Source organism: Maniola jurtina, chromosome 18 (genome assembly GCF_905333055.1).
Source record: "Maniola jurtina chromosome 18, ilManJurt1.1, whole genome shotgun sequence".
NCBI classification, from domain to species: domain Eukaryota; kingdom Metazoa; phylum Arthropoda; class Insecta; order Lepidoptera; family Nymphalidae; genus Maniola; species Maniola jurtina.
The window spans coordinates 12,225,708-12,246,835 of NC_060046.1; the positions used below are offsets into that span (position 1 = coordinate 12,225,708).

The 21,128-nt window shown below is 35.3% G+C and overlaps 2 protein-coding genes across 2 annotated transcripts in view; one reads left to right on the plus strand and one right to left on the minus strand.

The window, feature by feature from the left end:
- The first annotated feature begins 505 nt into the window (after positions 1–505).
- On the plus strand, positions 506–20,859 carry LOC123874282. The gene is made up of 2 exons (XM_045919522.1): positions 506–516; positions 15,234–20,859. The coding sequence occupies exon 2, from the start codon at positions 15,427–15,429 to the stop codon at positions 19,666–19,668; it is 4,242 nt and encodes a 1,413-aa protein (XP_045775478.1). The 5' UTR covers positions 506–516; positions 15,234–15,426; the 3' UTR covers positions 19,669–20,859.
- LOC123874308 (ras-specific guanine nucleotide-releasing factor 1-like) overlaps positions 14,428–21,128 on the minus strand; it is a 42,635-nt gene continuing 35,934 nt past the window's right edge. Inside the window, exon 34 of the mRNA XM_045919567.1 lies at positions 14,428–14,656. Within this exon, the coding sequence (XP_045775523.1) occupies positions 14,447–14,656 (210 nt within the window). The 3' untranslated portion in view covers positions 14,428–14,446. The remainder of the gene's footprint in view (positions 14,657–21,128) is intronic.

Genomic DNA, 21,128 nt, shown 5'->3' on the forward strand with positions numbered 1-21,128 from the left:
TTTTAGATTATGGCTAAGAACACTCTCGATCAAGCCACCTTTCAAACAAAAAAAACTAAATTAAAATCGGTTCATTCGTTTAGGCGCTACGATGCCACAGACAGATACACAGATACACAGATACACAGATACACAGATACACAGATACACAGATACACAGACACACAGATACACAGATACACACGTCAAACTTATAACACCCCTCTTTTTGGGGTCGGGGGTTAAAAATCGGACCAAACTCGGATATAGCTTACGCACTAATCCACTCTCTGATCCAAATCCCAGTGAACATCATTGACATATCTAGTGTTGCAGAAGTATAGGGACAGGTTTGAATAATAGACACTTTCCAATTTCACTTCACTGTATTTTTGAGAATAGTTTTCGCTTACAATTATTATTTCTCAATACCCGTCTTTATTCGATTCCTTCGCTATTTCTATCAGTTTGACAGATATATTTTTAAGGTAGGTAGGTACTAGTTTTCGGGTAGCTATTTGACAAATTACCACAGAGGTAAACCAAGGTGATGTAATAGACAATTAACGTAACAATTATATCAGCTAAATGTAAAATACGACACAATATGTATTGATCTAAATAGTTAATAACCAAATGTGATTTATAATCCATTCCCGCCAATTATTTATAAATAATAATAATTAATCTGATATAGGTCTAGATGTCTATGACTTATGATATAAGGCAGCATCTTGAGGTAGTTGTTAACACTAGTCATACACCCGATTTGAATCCGAGGCACATCCGAGATATTGTCACGGATGACGGAGTAAACTCAGATGACGGAAGTCAGAACTAGTGCGTAAGCTACTATACAAATAGTTCGCTGTTCTACGACTACTTCGAAACGTATTTTCACGGACTCGGATCAGATGCAGTGCGTAATCGCCCTTGACAGTGGAGAAAGAAAACTACATAAGTGACATTTTTGCGAATGAATGAATGAATGGTTCGATCGCTTTTCAATGCTCGCACACGGTCACTATCGCAGAGTACGCATAGTGTAAAGTAAGAACTTTGTAAACGTATGAAAGTCACTACGATATGTCGATATGGTGCTCTTCAGTGCATGCTACATACAGTTTCAAGTTAACGTTAAGTTTGCGTAAATCTGCCATTTAGTATGGACAGAAGAGGGATGGAAAAACACCGTAATGTGACATCTCAATACTACATGACAGATTTACGCACAGTTAATGTTAACTTGAAAGCTACACTTGGGATTTTTTGTATCATAAATTGTTGACGTTAGTATATAACTAAAGTCCTGTCGTTTATATTATTTATATACCTTGTGGAAATTTCTAAGCTAGCAAATTAAATTCGATAACTTCGCTGTTCTATTTCCTATAAGTATTAAGTAGTAAAACATAGACAACTAGAATTATTGTAGTCACTAGTTTCTTTCCTCTTATTGATCCCCCCAATTTGTAGTTCAAGTATCAGTTAAGTTGTTTCAATACTCAATTGTTATGTAACCTTTCTAACTATTTTTTAAGCAGCATACTTTAGGAGCTCCCATTAGGTTTTGGATCACCTACCTACTTGAAATAAAGTAAGGGTAAAAAAAAACACACGAAAACTTTACACATTGACAACTTTAATAAGATCTTGTGAAACATAACAATTTGAGGTTTGAGTATAACAAGAACGGAATACCATATCACACTTAGCTGCCCAGTGCATATAGATAGGTTACTGTAGCTACCCCCATAGATTGTAACATAATAACTGCCCGATCATCAATCGTTATGTAGCACAATTGATCAGCTTGAGGCTTGTGAGCGGCAGTGTGGAAAATATCACACGATCAAGTCCATCCACAAATAAGTTTCTAAGTAAACGCGTCCCATCTTAGACCACATCATCACTTTTCATCAGGTGTGATTGTGGTCAAGCGCTTGTCTATAGTGAAAAAAAGTTTCTTGCAAAAAGGATGGTTTATCTTGATGTGCGTCAAGCTTTAATAAACAAAAGCATATTGCGCTTAGTCTAATAGAAATCGGTTGTTAAGAACTCCTAATTCGAGTTTTTTTTTGTGAACGAAACCTTTTTGTGCTCAATGTAAGAATGTAATGGAAATGCATTATTTTTAAGATATACCTATACTTCATTTTCACATATGAGTGCTAAGTGTGATATGATAATTAGGAACAAGATAAATAAAACATAATATAGATTGTTGGCGCTATCTCAGATCGCGCCAACAGATACCTACATTTTGTGATCTCAGGATTTTAATTTTATTATCATTAATAGTAGTAAAATAAAACATAACTTACTCATAATTAATGCTGTATTTCTTATACTTTACCACTTGTCTTTACAATTTGCCACTTTAACACTTAACACTCGACAATATTCCACTTCACACCTTCTCGATTGGAGTACAAAAATACACTGACTGCGCGGGCTGGCCCGACTCTCGTTATATATAGTAATTTGGTCAGTGTTGCTGATAATAAACAGTATTTTAGCCAGTGTTGCTAACACAATAGTAATTTGGTCAGTGTTGCTGATAATAAACAGTATTTTAGCCAGTGTTGCTAACAGTCGGCCATCCAAATTGGGTCGTCGACCTCGAGCGACAAGCAACAAAACATGGCAGATTTACGTTATTGTGTCACTAATAATTTCTAACTTTCTATAAATATAATTAATAATTTCAAATAAACAAATTCTATTTTAAGTATTTACGTAATCATGGACCATGGTTGTCCTCGAAATAAATATTGGACCAGGTTGTCCAATGTTAAATGCTAAGACCAACGTTGTTCGTATGCCACCAGGCCTCTAATTAATAATTTCAAATTAACAAATTCTATCTTAACTATAAACATAGTCACAGACCATGGTGGTCCTTAAAATAAATATTGGACCAGGGTTGTCCCAGCATATTTTATTCTAGGACCAGGGCTGTCCCATAAAGGGTGATTCAGAAATATTTTCGTTTCTGTTTTGTCTGTAGTCTGTCATACGCAGGTTACAGAGGGTGAGGAAAGGTCTACAGGTTTTTTTTTTTTTTTTTACAAGGATCAGGATTTTTTTTTTTTAAATACTGGGCGTCTCAATAAAATATTTTAATTTAATGTTGGTAAAAAAAATGTTCTAAGTGCAAATTCAATTGGGTCCACAAGAGGGGACTGGGGAAACAATGCCGGCCAAAAAAACCGGGTTGCATAAGAACTTCAAGAACGGGGAAAACCGTCTACTATATGTCCATCTGTCTCAGCTAATATAAGACTATAATGCGTTTGGTCCCAAAAACTCTAAATTTGAATAAATTACAGTTCTGCCGATTATTACAAGGCATTACACTTGCGTCCTAATAAAGCTGTTGCCGTACAGGAAATAAATCCCGATAACCCTGTCAACTGACTCGAATTCTACAGTAAGAGCGTAATTGAGACGACGTTAATTGGCCACCGAGGAGTCCAGGTTTAACCCTCACTGACTTTTTCTTATGAGGCTATCTGGAAAGGCAAATTTACGATCCGTTACTGCAAAGTTAATTTTGATGATTGAAATTTTAGCTCCAGATTAAGCGAATTTAAAGTTAGTGATTGCCATTTAAAAATGGTTGTTTTCCATTGATAAAAATCTAGTTCTTTCTCTTTTATTTGGTGTTACATTTATAAAATTTAACAAAACTTTAATCTTATTGTCATTTATTTCCAACACGAAAATATTTTTGAATGACCCTTTTATTTTCATTTAGGACCAGGGTTGTCCATTAACTTTGAACTATATCCATCAGTTACTTAGCATTTTATATGATTGTGAACTATCTTTTGTATGCAATTACTATCCGATTCGAATGAAATGATTACGTTTTAATGGTTAATTCATCAACTGTTGTGATATTTATTTCAATTAGATGTTTAGCCAATTACGGGTCCCCTTCTGAGGATTCACTGGAAGACATTAAGCAGTGTTCATGTGGTCTATTGAAAATAGCTTCACTACTGTCCTGCGACATATGCAATCTATCATATATCCTAAATAACAATATGAGACTGTTCCGTTGAGGACTGTCCTACCATGACTGGTATACGATTGTAATGTGCAACACTTTGAACAGTTCTACTTTTGTTTTGTCAACTTTAATACAAACGCAGTGCTTTTACAACACACCAGCGTATAACCTGGCGTATGGTACTATGCTAGAAGAAATGTGCCTAACGCATTGGTTTAGTAGTCTACGACAATCTTCGCATCATTAACTTTCTAATGACACTGATTTTAGGCTCATTGGTTGGATGGTTTCAAAGTCTGTAACGGGCATATATAGTAACACTTTTTTTCTTGTGTTTAATATTATTTGGATAAGGATGTACAAACAACAAAAGTTTGCAAGGCATACCAACACGCATCCACGTGTGATATTACCAACGATATAACTGTAAATTCCTTAACCCGCACATATAAGTGAAACTTATACGTAAAAGTATATAATACACATCTCACGCATTTAGCATAAGAACCAATAATATAAACTTATTATAAGCGTCACTCAGAAAAGCAGGTATTATTTAAATACTATCGAATTATCGAAATGTCCTCCCAAAACCTACGTAAACACAGGTTCAATGCGAAGAGTTTATTCAAGAGTTTTAATTTTTAAAAATTAATGGCAAAATTAATAATTTAATTAGAGCGTGATTGCTATCACAACATCTAATTATCCAGTTCACAATACAAATACCGAAAATATGCGATATCACTCCGAATCTCAGATGGAGACTAAACTAAAACCTTCAAAACACCCATGTTTATGAAAGTTCAATATTGTTGGCCTTCTAGTAATAGATTGTATGAGATCGAATAAGCCAAATATCGATTTTATCTAACTACCTTCATCAGATAAATTTATAATTTTATATTATTTTGACAATTCAAAATCATTACAAAAACTATTTAAATACCGTTATATCGCACCTACTTAAGACGGAATTCCGTGAAATTACGACTTAATTTTGTATGCCGTGATTTTGTGTCTCTTCTACGTAAACAAGTCTCACAACTATGAAAAATCTAACGATGTTGCAAATATATTTGTTTTGTTTGGACAAAACCTACCCATTAGTGAGGTCACACGACACTTAATGATATTGGTAAGTATCATACGAGCAGTATACCCAAATTTTTAAAATATAGATTGAAAATTAAAGAGATTCTATATATTATTCCATATAATTTATTACTATTAGAAACTACTTATTTATTTCAATTATAACAGAATATGTTATGGAAGAGCGGGGTCGCCCGCCACAAGTACTAGTTTAATACCAGTTACTTACTGGGACGGTCCCAATTTCTATGTTATATTTAAAATATATTTGTTTATATATTTTTTTTACTGAAATAAATATTTTTGTATTTTGTATTATATGTGTTTATTTAATTAACCTTAATTATATTATGAAGGAAGATTAGTTATGTTTTGCCATAAAGTAAATTTGTATATTTGTCTGCAAGGGTGAACTGTATAACGGTTATACAATGGTTCCACTTTAGTGATTGTCCAGCCAGAAATATTTCACAATTATTGTTAATGAGATTAGAGATCCTCATATCTCATACTAACAGAGAGGGGCTCTCCAGAAAAGTGATCTAGTTTGTATATATGTAGGTATGTGTATTAAAATGTACACAGTCTAACGTCACCTAATCTTGAATTAAATTATCTGTGTAATTTCTTTATTGTTCTAGTTCTAGTCTGTAAGGCGAGAGCACTGTTACCTATAACACGGGTTTATTTATTTATTTTATTTTTATTTATTTATTTAATTAAAGACTTAATAAAAAGAACATTTTACACTAATTGTTGTAGACCAAAGCACTAGATAAAAACTGAGATTGGTGTTTGAAGATTTGCAAATAGATCGTAGTCTGTGCTAGGGCTGACAAAAAAAAGATTAATTTATTTTAAGATTAAAAAAAAGATAAAAACTAGAGTTATAAAAAGGTTAAGCCTACATTTAAATTATTCAAAAATATTTTTTTTTTTTAAATTCTAGTTATAGATAGTGCATCAGTGTTAAATAAAGCTTAGTTTGGTCATCAGAAGCTCAAACTAATTTTTAGGTGCAACATTAGAAACAATAGAGATTTTATTTATTTAATTCTTTAATTCATTCATTTAATCATGTTAATTCATAACACCAATGGCTCATTTAGTTAATATTGTTAATAAAATGTAAAGCTCATCCATTTCAATAAAATTCATATGTATTGCAAAACTGCATAAGCAATTTATAAATATTATCGAAGAGTACGTACACCCCTTTTTTTATCTTCTTACTTTTAGTTTATAATATGTTGAATAAGTTTAATATGTATAAGAATTGATTTTGTTTTTAGGTCTTTAGACCTATGTAATTATTCAAATAATAAAAAGTACAAAAGAAAGAAATATGTCTATAACTGTAACTGTTCGATTAACTTGTAAATATGGCACTTTTATTAGCTTTAGTGAAAAGAACAGGGATCTCATTTCCAGTATGGAAGCTAACTCCCTTACTATTAATTTGTTAACAGCTGTTCTATTGGTTTTTTTTTTTTTTGAGACATTTTATCGATGCTGACATTAGCATTTTTGTTTTTTTTTTTTTAAACTACAAATAACAAAACATCAAAGACAATGTACAAGAGAGATTTGAACTCATAACCTCTAATCGTGGGCCTACCTGTTACACCACAAGTGCAAAGCGTGTTAGCCCGAATGACGATACCTTAAATCCGTAGAGTGATTAATATTATCCTCATTGCTCTATTTATTAAGAATTCTTTCCAACTTAACCAACGCAACGTGATGCGCATTGACTAAACTGGTTTTGTTTACATATGTGGGCGTCCTTAGTAGTTGTAACTTCAATATTTACGTGTGCTATATATATGCTTGTGTGTGTTACGCGACACTGGACGGGTGCAAATATAACTATTTTACTGTGTGTACCACAGTTTTCTCAAATCTTTGTCAGTATATTAGTTACTACGGATTTTAAAATTTCTAATTATGCAACATTCGCTGCCAAAATCAATGAAAGCCTTGAACGAAATTTGATTTATTCTGACAGTCTTATGATGTTAATATAAAAAAAACGATAAGTGATTATTAATTGAAACTATCATAACCGTTATTTTTTTTCTTTGACTGACCGGGTATAATACGATAGTGATTTTGTATGTATGCACTTTTCTTTATACTTAAGTTCTTTTAAGATTGATTAACGATATGACCGCTCCTATAACGTTTATTTATAAGTCATATTTTATTTTTATTTATTTACTTCTTGTTCCTTACTAATTGTCAGTCATACTTTATGATTATTTACTAATTGTTATTTATGCTTTATGATTTTCATAAATGTTAACACTTAATAGAATTGAAATAATACTTGTAACATATTATAATTACCAATGTTATACTGTGGAACGCCCTGACGGGGCTTCATGTTGTAACATTTTATGATTTACTCGTAAGACTTGAATGCAAGAGAAATAATAAAAAATAAGCTAGTAGCTTGAACTAGTACTGCTTGGTTCCATGGCAACGTCACACTTGCCACACACTCACACAAAGTTCGTGACACATTTGTTTTTTTTTTTTTTTTTTTTAATTGGACTAAGGCTCTGTCAAGACCCTCGACCCGTCTGTTTGTGACCCTCGAGCTTATAGTTACAACTACGAGAGCTCTCCAGGCCCTGTTTGGACTGCATATTTATAGTTTTAACTGAGGACTGCGTTTTTAATGGTTTACTTCAGTTTGTGTCATAATCCATATGACAAATATTTATTAAAGCAATTTTACCCTAGTAGAATGTCTCCAGCGAATCCCCAAATAGGGAAAGGTTAGCTATCATCGGTTATCATGGCATCCGATCGTAATTTTCGTCAGAAAGAAACGCAGTTAACAATTTAGCTTGCCATTCTCACCCACTAGATGAGTATCTGAGCGTATCCTAGGTTTCAAGGCATCTAAAAGTTTCGTAAAAATATTTGAAAATACTCATTTTTGCGATCGCCGGCTGCACGGGCACCGTCTGGCACGGCTGCCCAACTGCTGACTGCGTGAGTGCCGGCTGGCGCGGCCGCCCGAGCAATGGCTGCGTGAGCGCCAGCTAGCGCGGCCACCCGAGCGCTGGCTGTGCGGGCGCCGGCTGTCGCTGCTGCGCGAGCACCGGCTGCATGGGCGCCGGCTGGTACGGCTTGCCCGAGCGTCGACTGCGTGAGCGCCGGCCGGCGCGGCTGCGAGCGCCGGCTGTGTCGGCGCCGGCTGCAAGGGCGCCGGCTGGCGCGGCTGCCCGAGCGCCGGCTGGCGCGACTGCAAGCACCACGTGTGTGGGCGCCGGCTGCACGGGCGCCGGCTGGCGCGCCTGCCCGAGCGTCGACTGCGTGAGCACCGGCTGGCGCGGCTGCGACCGCCGGCTGTGTGGACGCCGGCTGCGAGCACCGGCTGCGTGGGCGCCGGCGGCGCGGCTGCCTGAGCGCTGGCTGCGTGAGCGCCGGCTGGCGCGGCTGCAAGCACCGCCTGTGTGGGCGCCGGCTGCACGGGCGCCGGCTGGCGCGCCTGCTTGAGCGGCGACTGCGTGAGCACCGGCTGGCGCGGCTGCGAGCGCCGGCTGTGTGGACGCCGGCTGCGAGCACCGGCTGTGTGGGCGCCGGCTGCCCGAGCGCCAGCTGCGTGAGCGCCGGCTGGCGCGGCTGCCCGAGCAACGGCTGCGTGAGCGCCGGCTGGCGCGGCCACCGAGATCCTGGAGCGTTTCGCCTCCTTCCGCGATGCCGCACCATCTCGGTGGATTGAGACGTAGACACCATCTTGTTCGGGAGGGTTCGCTGTAAGCCATACCAGATACGGGAGGCAATAAAAGTTCGAAAAAAATATGAGGTTCTATGCATGTGGAACATATTAGTTTTATTCAATTATGAATTATAAATACAGATATTGATATTTTTCTGATCATTACGCGACTATATTCTCCTTGACTATCACCGTGAGGACGTACGAGTAAGTCACTCAGAGAAACTAATGAGAATTAATTTTAATGTTTATGCAATACCCACAAGAAGTCGATTATATCAAGGATTTGCCTTGATGATTCATCAACCTCCTGTTAGCATCGCCTTATCACTGCAGAAGAAGAAAAACTTGAAACAAAAACGAATAGCATGCGGTATTTTATTTGTCACGTGACTAGCATCAATTTTAATTTAACAAAATATGGGTATTTTAAAAATAAATGACAAGTTTACGGTTCTTATTTGTTGGTAACTAGTATCACAAAATGAAATAATCACAAAATGTGTGTTTCATTTTATTTTATTTTGATAAAAAGAAATTTTAAAGTTTAAATGTTGTATATCTTAGTGGATTTTGCGTTAATTCATCCCACTTCTGAAATGTTGGCGCTATCTCAGATCGCGCCAACAGATACCTACATTTTGTGATCTCAGGATTTTAATTTTATTATCATTAATAGTAGTAAAATAAAACATAACTTACTCATAATTAATGCTGTATTTCTTATACTTTACCACTTGTCTTTACAATTTGCCACTTTAACACTTAACACTCGACAATATTCCACTTCACACCTTCTCGATTGGAGTACAAAAATACACTGACTGCGCGGGCTGGCCCGACTCTCGTTATATATAGTAATTTGGTCAGTGTTGCTGATAATAAACAGTATTTTAGCCAGTGTTGCTAACACAATAGTAATTTGGTCAGTGTTGCTGATAATAAACAGTATTTTAGCCAGTGTTGCTAACAAGATACTTAACAGATTTTCCAAGGTTATAAAATATCGTTTTATGCATGAAATACAACAGAAAATTATATGTAATGTACTTAATAGTTAATAATAATGTGTATTCACAATTGGAGAATATAACCATTTTAATGATAAAGTAAATTTAATAAAATTATGACACATATTTTTCTAATTTAATTAACATGAAACGATATGTAAGTTATTTATCTTTATAAATTAATTAACATGCATATGAAATTATTTTATTATAATAAGAAAAACACATACAAGTTTAGAGAATACCTATACAACATTAACTGTTTCTTCACATTTATTTTCATATTATAAACTATTTTAAAGAAAAAGATAATGATTTATAAAAGTATTCCTTTGAGATTTTTATATTACTTATGGTGAGGACAGTGTTTTTAATAACGAATAATTACAGATCATCAATTAAATTTTGAATACATATACATATATTATACATACAATTTTTAGTATAATAATCATAAATATCACCACAAAACTCAAAATCAAAAAATCATAATGTAACTTATAAGAAATAGAAACACGCTAAAAACAAATAAATAGGTACACAATCATTATTGTTCAAATTTAAATACTTACAGCTCTAAATTATATTTAATGTAACATTTAACCTAACATTGATCTATTTAGATAATTTAGTACACAAATATATATTATGTATATTAATTATCTTTAACAATCATTATTCAATAGAATGCCACGAATATGAAGTTGAATGATCGAAAAAATATATTAAGTATATTAACTTCTTTAGTGATTAAAAAATCTGTTTAGAATTTCAGCGAAGAGGTAGATGTTAACATAGATTACTTTACTTACGTATTAGAATTATTTTAATGCATACTCATAAGAATTGTTCGTAGGTACTTGTTATCAAATTCAAAGGGTTTTAAATATTTCATTAGTGACTGTACAGTTGATACTTAAATCGGGTGCAAAATGATTGACAGTGGAGAATATATTATAATTATTTATTTGATAAATTCTGTTAATTTAAAAAGAGAAGGTAAAAGGGAAGACGATTTTTAACGAATAAGAACATCAAATTCTTATTGCAAAATATATAATTATATTTACAATAAGTAAAGATAATAATAGAGTTATCATTTATAAACACTTACGACAGCCTTTCAGTGACCAAATACTTTTAAAATTGTGCAGTTATAAGGGGATTTTTTTTAAATTTTCCTTTATTACATATATGAAACAACCACTTTATCTTAAGACCTACAACAGTTTATCTACAGCATTTAATCAACATGTAAATACGCATAAGATCGTTTTAATTTTAATTTTAAAAGCGTAAGACACAACCAGACAGGTTAGGGGTACAACGAAGAATATATAATGAGCTTATAATTTGATTAGCATAAATAAAGGTATATTACTTTCACACTGTTACCATTAATAAAATTATTACCTATCTGATTAGAAGTAGAAGATTTAATAGTCATATATATAAAACTTGATATTCTCAAAGTCATAGACTATGAGTATGACTGCTGTTTAGTTAAATATATTAATTTGAATTGCACAATTGAATAGACATTGATATAACTTACACACTAATATTATAAAGGCGAAAGTTTGTATGTGTGTGTGTGTGTGTGTGTGTGTGTGTGTGTGTGTGTGTGTGTGTGTGTGTATGTTTGTTACTCCTTCACGCAAAAACTACTGGACGGATTTGGCTGAAATTCAGAATGGAGATAGATAATATCCTGGATTAGCACATAGGCTACTTTTTATCCCGGAAAATCAAAGAGTTCCCACGGGATTTCAAAAAACCTAAATACACGCGGGCGAAGTCGCGGGCATCGGCTAGTATTCTATAAAAGTCAATTAAGAGTTAATAATTGTATCTAAGTTTTATTACGATGTTAACATTTTTATAAATTTGATAATATTATAAATTAATATTATGTAAGTTAATCAGTTTGAATGACATACGACTCACAGCCTTCCTGGATTTAGTTAACATTAGATCTTACTTACGATTACTACGGATTACGGCTCAATGCTACGTTACTATGTATTTTTTAGTTTTTTTCCCAAATAATTGTTGTACCTATAGGTCTCGATATTATAAGTTGTTAAAGTATATGGGAATAACCTGTTAAATATATAATGTACGTAATTCGATCAACGATCACTAAGAAGAAATTTTATTAAATCTTAAAATATAGTTGTACCTAATGTAGACACACGTTAAAATTATACACTGTAAAACTCTGATATGAAACTCTACATTTATGCCACTTTGAATTCGGTACGCGTATAGGTACTGGGAACTTTACAATTAAAATTAAATTATAACTCGTAGAAAACAACAATATATTTATTTAGCCGGGTCCTAAATTGACATTTGAGCAATTTATGAAAAAATAATATACCTAGTTAATATTTCAAAATACTGCACATTACCCAATAAAGTGGCATATTTAAAATTTTAGGTAACTATTCAGTAACAATGTTCCAAACTATAAATTGATTGTGTATAGGCTCTAACAATAACACTAACATTAAATGACATAGAAAAGGACGTAGAAAAAGGCTTAAGACAATTCTCACTTGAAATCACTTTAGGTTAATTCAGACATTTTTAGCATAGTATGCTTTAATTATTTATTATCTATTTAAAAACAAGTTAGCGCATACTTGAGTCTCAACTTATGTTGAGTGATATAGCGAAAGATGGTAGCGCTAACGTGGGTATGACTTTTCATCAAACCCATATAACTTAATCGGTATCTACATGATATCAAAACTCACGGCCGAAATTAATAACATTAATCATTCTATCTGACATGTTAGTAAGTAACTTAGCAACGTTTTTATTTGTCTAAAGAAATTCTACAATTTTGGACAAATAACAACGTATTTAACTTACTATTCAATAAATTAAATAAGCCAGTTAACGTCGTAATAATATTGATAATCAATTTCGGCTGTAAATTGCTTGGTGGTACGGGCTAGTTAGTAGAGTCCTTTTGAAATGAAACTATATCCAGGGCCAGCTTCACAACCGCCAAACAAATATTATCTGATGAATAAATTTGACATTTTGACAGATTCCCAAAACAAAAACTGACAAAAGGTCTTTACTTGTCAGATAAAATTTATTTGGCAATTATGAAACAGGCCCTAAATCTTTTTTTAATATAAAATTAAATGACCTGGGGTCAAGAATTAAGTATAGTTTCATTTCAATAGAATGTAACAATCATATAGTATAATGGTTATTTATCAATTATTAAACATCAAAGCTATTTCTTATGCTCGGTTGACCATAGACACTTAATGAAAGTATTTTTTTTCACTAACATTAGATCTTACGTAATAATTATTAATTTATAATACAGGTAAATTAATAAAATACTGATTCTTCATTATCATTAATGAGTTTGAAAAGAGTTCAGTCAAGATTAAAAGACTTATAAAACAAATAATATCACAGCCAATAAAATAAATTTACATTAAAGTATTAAAAATAAACTTTAGTGTTGGTTTAATTAATAGTTTAATCAAATATCTAATGATATATAAATAATTATTAATTTTGGATTTTGTTTTTGAAAAGACTACTTTGTCTATTTTTTATAATAAAGGACAAATATTATGTAAATACCTATTTTATTATTTTATAATTTTAATTTATCTTTATAAATTAGTATTTATTCTGAGTTGATAAAATTATTATAAATAGAATTGCATAAATAATAATTGTCATCACTAGGTGTAGTTATTTTATTTTATATTTGATTTTAACATGAAATTGTTAAAATATGATTCATAATATTTTAAAGGCATTTTAATCTACACCTAAACAAAATTGAAAACTGTCACTATGAATATAATTTTATAATAGCATTATATTTATGGCTTAAGGTCATCATAACTCATAGCCCACATATCAATTTGAAAAGGGATCGTCGCCGTATCACCGTCAACCAGGCGTTAACATAACGTAAAATTGGATCAGCAGCTCCGGTTTATTGTTGTTGGCTACGGCTAGATGACGCCGTTCTTACAGCTCAATGACCATACCCACGCCAGCGTAGACGAAGGATATGCTCGGGTATGGAGAGGCGTAAGGACGACGAGCCATGGGCGTGGGAACTGGAAATTGATCATGATCAGTGATCACGCAATTCACCGCGGTTCGTGTGACAATTCCTTTCAGATTTGATATGTGTGCTTTGATCTTTAATAATAATACGATACCTTTATACTATAAAAAACATATTTTTCGCAATAAATGACGTGGTTTTATAATGTTTATAATGATATGCTAAACTGATATTGAGCAAAATTCAAAATTGATATTTGATATGATGTTAAAACTGAATTGAACTTATAAAAACAAAAAACATCTTGAATATTTAAGATTTTTTTTTCGAAATAAGCAAAGATAAAAATCATATACTCACCTAATTTTTCTTAAATCGCTGAAATCTCTGATAGTGTAACTTTAGTAATGTAAATTGATTAGTCTAACGTACTTCTGTTTTAAAAGTAAAAAAAAATTAGACCAACAATAAAAATTAACTTAGTACTTGTTACAAAAAAAAACAACATTCGTTAAAGGAAAATGTGAGCTGAAAATGAGGGGTTAAGATGTTTAACGGTCACCACGTAGAGGAGCAAGCGGCGCAAGCGCAGCCAGCGAGGCGCGGCGTCGTCGCTGCGCGGTTGGGGAGGCTGGTGACGCGGGGGTGCCTGGGAGACCCCCGGCGGAGCCCCGCGCCGCACGGGGCTCCAACTCAAGGGACAGCGTATATTGACGCTCTTCGTTTATTATCAGCGATCGGTCCAGAAGGAACTCACAGACCTGAAAACGGCCGTATTCACAATCGTTACTGTGAGGTCTCACAGTGCGCTCGAACGCGTAGTGTAGGTTCCACCAATCAGATCATTGTAAAGTGATGCAGTAATCTGATTGGTGGAACCTACACCGTGCGTTCGAGCGCACTATGTGACCTCATAGTAACGTTTGTAAATCCGTGTGTTAATTAATGTATCTACTCTGATTCAAATTAATGAGGATTTTCAGAAATAGCGGACACGAGATAGCATCACTGAGATGTCAGGTCCTGGCACCAAATAGGCATCAAAGCTATTTGACATATGAATATGTTTTGACGGCTGTGTCAAAATATAATAACTTTTTATGCCCGGTGAAGCTCACGCCTAAATGGTGTCAAATAGTAGTGCCATTTTTATTAGAAACCCTCATTGTTTTATTTCAAAATGTAAAATAACAGGGATAACTTTGATTAGGTAAACTTAATCCCATTCACTACCTGTGTCATACTAGTTAAATTCATTCTTACTATGTTCGCACCATAGACCGACCCTTTGACATTGACAATGAGTGACATTTAAGTGTATGACAGAAACGAAAGTAGTGATTATATTCTCTGTGGTAAAAAATTTTCATGAGTCAGTGCGTAGAAAAACTTAATTCAAGTTAGGTATCTAATTAAATGTTCAAATTAAAAGAAGTGTAAAAAACTACAAGTAAAGTTTATTGTCGAACAAAAATTGTGTGTGTGAATTTGTGAAGCTAACATTCCGAACACGGTCCTTCGATTCCCGATAATGGATGACATCAACCAGTTGTTGGCCGTCCAAGAAGATAGGGCGTCCAAAATCAACAAAGCTTGCTCGAATTTCAGGAAAACTCCCAAACAAAGATTGAACTTAGCTTACGTAAACACTCGCTTAGAGTCGTTGGAGAAAACGTGGGAACTATTTACGTCAAATCACGACCGCATAGTTGCAATCGCAAGCACGGAATTTAAGGCGGTCTCAAATTACTTTACAAAAGATATATATGAAGACATCGAGGAAGCATATATAACTTATAAAAGTGAGCTACAAAGTAAGATCTTGGAGTTAACACCACAGGAGCTAGCCAGCAAATCTTCCACAAGTTCGTACAACTCAGGACACACAGGCAATGAAGTAAAATTACCCACGATAAACTTACCTACTTTTTCGGGACAATATACAGAGTGGCCGTCATTCCACGACTTATTCACGTCATTAGTAGACAACAATAAAAATTTAGATAGTGTAAAGAAACTTCACTATTTGAAATCTAGTTTATCAGGAGAGGCGGAACAACTTTTGCGATCAGTTACTATAACTAGTGATAATTATAGTCAGGCATGGGCGACGCTTAAGCAAAGGTACAGCAACAAAAGGTACATCTCTAATTCTGTATTTAAGAAGCTTTTTTCTTTAAAACCCTTAACGTCAGAGTCGGCTCAGAATATTAAGTCACTTTTAGACACAACTGTTGAATGCTTGAATCTGCTTAATAACATAGGTATCAAAACAGAACACTGGGATCCTATCATGGTGTACCTCACAGTTTCTAAGTTAGATGTAGAGAGTCATAAGTTGTGGGAGCTAAATAGTTCTTCAGAGAGCGAAGTCCTACCTACTTTTGAAACATTAAAACATTTTATAGAAAATAGATTCAGATCCTTAGAGATGATAGAGCCATCTAAGCCGTTACGGCCAGAGCCTCCGAGAACAACCAAACCTAAAAGTTTTCATACAACAGCCACAGCTGATTCCCCCAAATGTGCACTCTGTAATCAAGCTCATCACTTATACAACTGTAAACAATTCTCAAAAAAGAGCATTAAGGACAGATATGACTTTGTTCGCAGTGCAAACCTCTGTTTCAATTGTTTTATTCCAAATCATACAGTAGCTCGGTGCGGAAAACCAACTTGCTGTCGCATATGCTTTAAGAAACACCATTCGCTCTTACATCCCGAAAAAGAAGATTCTAGCACTCAAGAACCTAGCACAGAAGCACATACTATGCAATCAACCAGTATTTCAACAATTTCAACTCACTTTATCAATCAACCTGGTCAAGTTCTATTGGCAACAGCTTTGGTGGACATTATAGGAAGGAACAAACAAACAAATGTCTACCGTGCTCTCATTGACCAGGGCTCACAGGCGTCGTTTGTGACTGAGAGTCTTGTACAAGCATGTGGCTTGAAACGAGAAAGAATCAGCGGCGTCATTTCTGGATTAAGTGAGGGCAAGCAACTCCGAACAAAATACATGGTTCAACTGGAAGTACAATCAAGATACAAACCACATTTAGTTTTTCCAATCAATGCATACGTTCTCAAGACACTCACAAGCTATTTACCTTCGCAAGAAACCACAGTCTGTGACTGGCCAGACTTGGAGAACATAACACTAGCAGACCCAGGTTACAACACCCCGAACAGAATCGACCTCCTGCTAGGTGCTGAAGTTTATAGCAAGATCATAGACAACGGCTTGAAGAAGAGTCCCAATGGAGTAATCGCTCAATACACTCATCTTGGCTGGATATTATCCGGAAACACCTTGGGTGATCAATCTGCAATAAATAAACAAGTGATCAGTATGCATATATGTACATGTGAGAATGATCTCTTAAGAAAATTTTGGGAAATAGAAAATGAAACACTCACCTCTAAGAGAAAACTTAGTGTTGAGGAACAACGGTGTGAAGACATTTATCAACAAACAGTAACGAGAACCAATGATGGTAGATACAAGGTTAACTTACCTTTTAAAGAAGATATTCAGGATCCTGTTGCTGCCTGTGGAGAAACTAAACAAATGGCGATAAATAGATTCATGTCTCTGGAAAGAAAGTTAAGCAAGGATGCCATTCTTAAAGAAGAATATACAAAAGTCATAAACGAGTATTTGGAGCTTGGACATATGGCAATAGCTGATGGAAATACAGAAAGGGCCATATACTTACCTCATCGTGCTGTAGTAAGACAAGACAAGGAGACTTCTAAGGTCCGGGTAGTATTTGATGCTTCGGCCAAGGGGTCAAAGGGTGTTGCCCTTAATGATACCTTGTTGATCGGACCTACAATACAAAAAGATCTGCTGACTTTGCTTATGAAATGGAGAAAATACAAGATTGCAATTGTTAGTGACATTGTTAAGATGTACAGACAAGTCCTGATAGCCAATGAAGATGCTGACCTGCAACGTATTATATGGAGAAATCACCCCGATGAATCACTTAAGTTTTACAAACTGTTAACAGTCACATTTGGCACAGCCTCGGCTCCATATTTAGCAATCCGCACATTGTTTCAAGTTGCAGAAGATGAAGGTCAAAAATACCCTCTGGCAGCTGAAATTGTTAAGAATTCATTCTACGTTGATGATCTCACAACTGGATGTTATACAATTGAAGAAGGACGAGAGATTTATGAGCAAACAACAAAGTTACTACGTTGTGGTGGATTTGAATTACAAAAGTGGTCTAGCAATTCAGCAGAATTTTTAGAAGCAATTAGTCAGAGCACCTGCAACAATCAACAGCCGTTAGCAATAAAACTAGATAACAACATGAAGATATTGGGTCTGAAATGGGACAAACAAAATGATGATTTCAAATTTACAGTGAACCTAGGAGAACCCACAACACCAGTAACAAAGCGTAATATTTTATCTGATGTTGCAAAACTTTTTGACCCGTTTGGATGGTTGTCACCAACAATTGTAATTGCAAAGATGCTAATGCAAAAATTATGGCTGTGTAGCTCCGACTGGGATGAAGAGGTTCCAGCTCAGATTCTTCAAGAGTGGATCAACTACAGACAACAGTTAAATCATTTACAGGATGTAAAAATAAACAGATGGATTCATATTCAAAAGGAAAACACACATCTTGAACTCCATGGCTTCGCAGACGCTTCAATTTCAGCATATGCTGCTGTGATATATGTCAAAGTTATACACAATGGACAAGTTCGAATTTCCATGCTTGAAAGTAAAACAAAGGTTGCTCCACTTAAACAAATCTCAATTGCCAGACTGGAACTTTGTGCAGCGGTGTTGCTAGCCAGACTTTTATCTCGAGCCACTGAAGTTTTAGATGTGCCCAAGGAACGAGTATATGCATACACAGATTCAATGATAGTCTTGGCCTGGATTCAATCTCTACCTATGAAATGGCAAACATTTGTAGGTAACAGAGTTGCAGAAATTCAAACGCTGTTAGCAAATGACCGATGGAGCCATGTTACGTCTGAACACAATCCAGCTGATTTGGCTTCTAGAGGAGTGTATCCAGCTGAATTGGTGGACAAAGAAATGTGGTGGAACGGACCCTCATGGTTAGCCACAGAAAAATCATCAGTGCAAAAGGCCCAAGTACCTGCAACAAAGGAAGAGGAACGGAAACAAAAAATGAAAACTTTTAATATTAGTATTGAGGAAGATCCAATCTACACAAGATTCTCTTCGTTTACTAAGATGATCCGGGTACTTACCTATTGCCGAAGGATGCTCCAACTGAAAGACAAAAAGAAAATTAGAAATCAAACCACAAAATATTTGAGTAGTGAAGAATTACAAGCAACATTGAATTGTATAATTAAAATAGATCAAGAAATAGATTTTAAAGAAGAAATTAAAGACTTAAAAGAGAAACAACAAATCAAATTGAGAAGTAAACTAATCACATTATCTCCTTACCTGGATGATACTGGATTACTACGGGTTGGAGGTCGATTGCAAGGTGCTAAAGTAGCTACAGAAATTAAGCATCCAATTATCTTATCTCAAACATCCCACATCAGTTGGTTATTAGTGAATGATACACATACCAAGTTATTACATGGAGGATATGCGATGTTAATGAACTATTTGAGATCTCGTTATTGGATTATTGGATTGAAACAGTTAGTAAAGAAATGCGCTCGCCAATGCGTAACTTGCATTCGACACAAATCATTGACACCACAACCCCCTATGGGAAATTTACCTGAGGTACGAGTCAACCCTGGATGACCCTTTAAATATGCTGGAGTTGATTATGCAGGTCCAATCCAGATTCGAGCAACAAAGGGTAGAGGACATAGATCTTACAAAGGCTATATATGTCTATTCATTTGTATGAAAACAAGAGCGATTCATCTGGAAGCAGTAACTGACCTCACCTCTGCAGGGTTCCTCGCTGCTTACAGAAGATTCACGTCCAGGCGAGGAATTTGCGCCGAAATCTGGAGCGATAATGGACTCAACTTTGTTGGAACGGCTAGAGAGCTCACTCTTATGTTGAATCAAGCTAAAAGCAGTTTCAGTCAGGAAGTTGCAGAGTTGCTTGCCAATGATGGCACCACTTGGCACTTCATCCCACCTAGAGCACCTAATTTTGGATCAATTTGGGAGGCTGGGGTAAAATCAGTTAAAACACATTTGGCCAGAGTAGTTGGAAACTCGACTCTAACATTTGAAGAAATCACAACGTTGCTGTACCAAATAGAAGCCTGCCTGAATTCTCGCCCTCTGTATCAAATGAGCGATCATCCCGAAGATTTGACGCCTCTTACGCCTGCACATTTCCTAGTAGGAGAGCCTTTGCTGTTGGTGCCAGAACAAAATTACAAAGAGACACACTTATCTATCCTCGATAGGTGGCGCCTAGTTCAGAGAATGACGCAACACTTCTGGAAACGCTGGTCGGCAGAGTTTTTACATACCCTTCAGCAGCGTTATAAGTGGCGTACCAAAATCGAACCACCACAAGTAGGAGATCTGGTTGTTATAAAAGATGAGGACACACCACCAGCTAAATGGCTGATGGCAAAGATTATCAAACTCAGCCCTGGTCCTGACAATGTTGTACGAGTTGCTACTGTGAAGACAAAGTCATCAACATTAACGAGGCCGCTGTCCAAGCTGGTCTTGTTACCCACGGAGAGGAGTTAATGAAGAACGGAGTTCTTGGGGGCCGGCATGTTCGCACCATAGACCGACCCTTTGACATTGACAATGAGTGACATTTAAGTGTATGACAGAAACGAAAGTAGTGATTATATTCTCTGTGGTAAAAAATTTTCATGAGTCAGTGCGTAGAAAAACTTAATTCAAGTTAGGTATCTAATTAAATGTTCAAATTAAAAGAAGTGTAAAAAACTACAAGTAAAGTTTATTGTCGAACAAAAATTGTGTGTGTGAATTTGTGAAGCTAACATTCCGAACATACTACTTTTCGAAACCCATTCACTCATACATTCGTTCATCAGTAATATTTTAGCACTTACTAGGTTTTGATTTTGGTGTAACCGTTGTTGGTGTGAAATAGTATAGCCGAAAACGTATCGATACTTTTTATATTTTATTGAACATTCAATACGTCCAAAGTTAAAAAATTACGAAAAAAATCTGTACTTATCGAAAATTGCTAACCTTACAAAATAGCCCTCGAATGCAATCTCACCTTTTTTCTAATTACAGCTAAGAGCTAA

Coding starts and splice junctions, on each gene's coding strand:
- LOC123874282 (XM_045919522.1), top strand. CDS start 15,427: ATGGATGACATCAACCAGTTGTTGGCCGTCCAAGAAGATAGGGCGTCC.